A 5,215-nucleotide genomic window follows, 5' to 3' on the forward strand; every position below is an offset into this window, starting at 1 on the left:
GGAAACAGAGTAGTTTGTACGATTGTGGGTACGATTATGTTCCTGTTGGTCTTCAATTATGTTTCAACTGTGCTCAGCTCTAACAAGGCTTCAGAAAAACAATGACAATTAAAATTCTACATTCTTACTGCATATTGAGACTATTTTTGTTGTAGTGCCTTTTCAGGATGAATTAATACCATGAGGGATTGGGATTGGGAGTCTTGGGAGTGCTGGACAGATATCAGTGACATGTCAGGCACTTTTCTGAGGTGTCTCTTTTTTTAATGTCAAAAATACCAATATTCTCGCAGGTCATTTTAGGAGGACTTCACAGACAGGAGGGAGTTTAATTCCCCGTCGTCCTGGTAACTACCATCACTGCTGTCATCGTCACAGTCCTCAGAGTCAAGCTTGTGGCAGCATTTGGACAGCTCCGTGACAAAATGCATGACCAGTAACGTTATGACCGCGGTTTGGGACATTTGGAACATTAAGCAAGAAATCAAGTACAGGTAGCCGAATGTATGTCCAGGTTTATGGACGGCCCTCATCTGGAGACTCACTTGGTCTATACGCTGCTCTTGCATGCTAGGTGGACTTCTACAGAATGCCTGTTCTTTATCTGCAACACACACACACTTACATGAAATTACATGTAGCACCGGAAGAGGATCCCAATATTATGTCCCCTCAACCAGCACAGCCTATTGAATAATTGTAAATATATTACATGATATAACTTTTTATCTTTTTTTAATATATATAATTAGCGTCAGTCAGACATTTACAAATGTCTTTCAGATAATGAAAATTATACAGTTGACAGCTGTGTATGTTCAGTTGAAGCTGTATTTACCTGGGAAACGGAATCCCTCCTTGTTGGCCCAGATACTTAGTTCCTCGTTATCGCATCTACAGTTCCAGGGGTTTCCGCTGATGGCGATGTAGCGTAGGTCAGGTAAGTTAGAAAGGATGCTGACGTCGAGCACCGTCAAGTTATTTCGGCTTACGTCCAGTAGTTGAAGATTCTCATTGCCTTTGAAAGCGAGAGGGTGAATCATGGACAGGCCGTAGTTGTCCGTCATCCTAAGCATCACAAGGCTCACCAACGGCAAGAATGTCCTGCTTTCTATCCGGCTCAAGTTGTTGAAAGAGATGTCCAGGTATGCAAGTTTGCGTAGATTCCCAAATGTGGCATCGGATATCCACGTTAGAGAGTTGTTGCTGCAGTCCAAATGAACTAAATCGGACAAGTAGTAGAGCATCAGCGGTGGGAGCTCGACCAAACGGTTGTTTGAGATGATCAGCTTCCTTGTGGGCAGTGGGATGTTGGAGGGAAACACTGTCAAGTATTGCTCAGCGCACTGAACCACCAGCTGGTCGTTGCACACACAGCGGTCTGGGCAGCCAACAGTAAACGGAGTCACATCTATTAAAACATATATTAGAATCAAGATCATTATAAACCGCAAGGGTTGCGCGCTTCGCTGCTGGACCAGACGCATCATCAAGAGCTTCATCAATTTCCTATGGACAGAGTAAATAGCATTCATTGGTATTTGATATGCTCTCCAGAAAAATACATTGAAGCCAGACAATATTACAAGGTGGTGTTGCGTGAGAGCTTGATAATTGGCTGAAATGCGTGAGGCTCACGGCAAATGCGTGAGTACAGAGCCCTGAATATTGGTGTGCCACTTACCTGTAATTTATCTAATTATTTCGATAGTGGTTTTGAGGTTCCATGCTTTGGAGGATTCCATAATGTCCACACTCTTCTCAGACTCTTCTCCAGTAGTCTGCTATTAGTTTTAGTGGATTAGAATATTCTGTTGTCAACGTAATTTTCACAAAATTAGCTGTAGGCCTATAATCCTGTCGTTTTGTTTCAAAGGAATAAACTACATGTGTCCCGTCGATATGTTAGTTGACTGTATCCATACAACCATGGAATGGAGTATAACCTCTTTCTAACTAGATTGCAAATAAAATGGGAGTTGGTGTTTTAGTACATGCTATGCTTACGTGTTGGATCGAGCCTGTGAAAAACAACAGGTTATACCCAAATCATAAGATGCGCGCTGCATGATCCTATAAACAAAGTCAATTATGACGTGTTATTTATGGCATGACTAAATTGCAGGTTTTCCTCTACAAAGAACTTATATTGATAGTATATTATAGTGCTTCTATACTCTTTGCCTCTACTCGTTGTGAAGTAAGGTCCTCCATATCAACTAGTCTGTGACATCACACATTCCCCTTTAGAGCCAATGCCACAGCCAATGTTTTTACAGTTTTTCTCGATTGCTAACACACAAAAATTGTATGTGTAAGCCATCCTCATAAAACCATTTAGCCAATCCCCAGCAGAAAGACCATGTACCCCAGTCAACACAATTTATCCTTTTTGACACATTCAGGTTCATTCACACTTATTTGAAAAAGTCTAAACACAACTCTCACTTTAAGACACAATTGTCACCATTATGTCATTTAGAAAACACTGCAGTTTGATAAACTCAAACCAGCGCAATTCAAACACCTGTAACAACCAATTATCCATGTGTAAGCACTAACAAGCACAAATACTCAACAAGCAATCAGGGTTTTGGAATGAATACAAAGGTAAGCTCATCTGTACTTTGAAATCATGGATGCAAATATCAGAGGAAGAGGCATAATTGTCAGAATGAGAGGAGGTGGACAAAGGAGAGGAAGAGGCAGAGGAAGAGGAAGAAAAACAACAATCTCAAATGAGATCCATGCCACACTATGACAGAAATCCCTATGACAGAACAACCTTCTCCAAGCCATGTAAGAAGCTTGTGGGGACATTGCTGTGGATTCTTGTCAGGGTTGGCTCAGGAATTTAAGGGCATTTTCCCCTGCTGTTTGGCTAGACAAAACATTGCCTGATGTTGAGGAAAATCTCTGGCCTGACCCTGGTCAGAGACAGGATGCTGACCCAGAATGAACAGTACTGTAGCGTACTCAAGCCCTGTTTACCCAGGTGAAAATGTTTTGTTTATTTCCTTGTTTTCTTAGCCTTTGTTACCCAAATTACAATTTACAGTAATAAATTTGTGTTGTTGACTAACAGTACTACTATTTGTACACTGTGACCACTATGAGAGCTCAAAATGCAATTGCTGTATAATGTTAGTAATAGAAAATAAACAGCCTGTAAGAAGGACAATTGCAATATTTGTGAGTTTTATGATTTACATCATGTCAAACTCATGAGGTGGAACATATCCAAAATTCAGGGACATGTTATTGTCAATGGTTCATGAAAACCTTTTTATAATAGTGTTTTCAATTCCTCCCAGCAGTGTGTAAAGGGTATTCAGAATGTTGAATTTATTTGAGGGCTTTGTGTGTATTTTGAATGCAAAGTTTGGTTTCTACAACAGATGATATGGTTTTGACTACAGTGTTTGATTTTGGGTCAAAAGTCAAGGGTTTGGCCAAAGTATGAAGATGTGTGTTTAGAGTTTGGAGAAAACACAGTATACATTCAAGAAATGTGTCTTAGCAATTGAGGAAAAACTGTAAAATAGATAAAAACATGATAAAGGCATGATAGAGAACGATGAATACAACAGCATAAACACTTATAAGAACAGCACTTGAATAAACAAATATAGCAAAACAGCAGCCCAGATCTGCACAACTATAAGCACATTCTCAGCCTCAGTTTTATCCGATTGCTTAGACACAAAAATGTCAAATAACACAGTTAGTGAAACCTGACACTCAAGGAGCGAACAGCAGCCCAGATCTGCACAACTATAAGCACATTCTCAGCCTCACACTATTTGCAAAATACTACACACAGTGTTTTGCAAATCTCTAAACACACTTTTCTACATTAGACACAGAAATTTAAAATGATGTCACTTAATTGCCTTTTTTAGACACTGCCTTGTAAAATGCCACACGTGAACGAATGGATCAAACACGGGTGTCAGGTGTACAAGCACTAAAGTGCTAAACTGTAAACATACCAATCAGGTGTAAGCACTATAAAAAGGCAACAGGTCAATGTACTTGTCCTCATCAAAAATGGAAGGCAATGTTGCAGGAATAGGGAGAGGTAGGATGAGAGGGGGAGCCCGTGGAGGAAGAGTTGTGGGGAGAGGGAAAGGTAGACCTGAGGCTGTGGAAGAATAGGGCAAATTTACAGTGTCTAATGACATTCAAACATTGGTTGACCATGTTGTGAACCATGGGGCAACATTGAGAGAGGCTGGACAGAGAGTTTAGCCCAACCTCAGCAGATATACTGTTGCAACAGTAATTTGGACATTTCGACAAGAGCACAGATGAAAACTACTATTCTCTCCTGTCTACAGTACAGTAACATGTAGCCTACTATATGTACTACATCAGTACTTTGTACACATTCACGGCAGTCCATGATTGAAACAATGTACTATATTTAATTTGCTGAATACTTTCATTTGTCTCCACAAATGTATTTGCTGTGTTTACAATATGTAGCCTACTATACAGTTTTCAATTTTAAATATGTTCTGATTTTCTGCACAAAACATTTACGTAGACAATGTGGAGAAATACAGTAAATATTTTCAACAGTGTGCAGTACTAGTCTTGTGTGTTGTGTTTGGTCAACATATTCATGTACTTGTACGTACTGTACTGGAACAATATCTCTGACAAAATCAGACATCCGCGCGATATGCACCTATCTCTACCAGAAATGACCATTAGTCTCTCGCTCGCTCGAATTACAAAATCCCCGATTTCCGGGAGATTGTACAGCATTTGCGGGCGTCAGGGAGCCGCTATTGAAATGCGGGAGACTCCCGAACCTTCCGGGAGACTTGGGATGTCTGCAAAATCAAGCAGGTTATATCATTAGAAAAGAATAGTTAGTGTAAAAGTGTTTAACATTTTTCACTACGGTGTGTAACTGATTCAAACAGAGTCCAATTTTATGAACCATGTGTGTGGCATAAGGCGACAGAAATGGGTTTTTAAACATGATTGTATAGTTTTGAACGAAGTGTTTTATTTAGCAAAAGATTGGAGGTGTTCTGCTACTTGTGTGTCTAGTTGTGTAAATCGTGTGTTGTGTTTTGACAAAGTGAGCCCTGTTTTCAAAATTGTGCTTAAGCAATTGGAAAAAACTGTAATATAGCCTATTACTTTTATAGTGTATAGGTTCTGTCGGTCTTTGTCCTCATATGACCCTTTGATACGATGA

General features: G+C 39.9%; 1 protein-coding gene across 1 annotated transcript; it reads right to left on the minus strand.

The window, feature by feature from the left end:
- Window positions 1-299: 299 nt before the first annotated feature.
- Window positions 300-1,487, minus strand: LOC136940482 (leucine-rich repeat-containing protein 38-like). Its single transcript, XM_067232657.1, has 2 exons — window positions 839-1,487; window positions 300-604 (listed from the first exon to the last, which is right to left on the minus strand). Exons 1-2 carry the CDS (start codon window positions 1,485-1,487, stop codon window positions 300-302), a joined length of 954 nt encoding a protein of 317 aa, XP_067088758.1.
- Window positions 1,488-5,215: the final 3,728 nt, after the last annotated feature.

This window comes from Osmerus mordax, chromosome 3 (genome assembly GCF_038355195.1).
Source record: "Osmerus mordax isolate fOsmMor3 chromosome 3, fOsmMor3.pri, whole genome shotgun sequence".
NCBI classification, from domain to species: Eukaryota; Metazoa; Chordata; class Actinopteri; order Osmeriformes; family Osmeridae; genus Osmerus; species Osmerus mordax.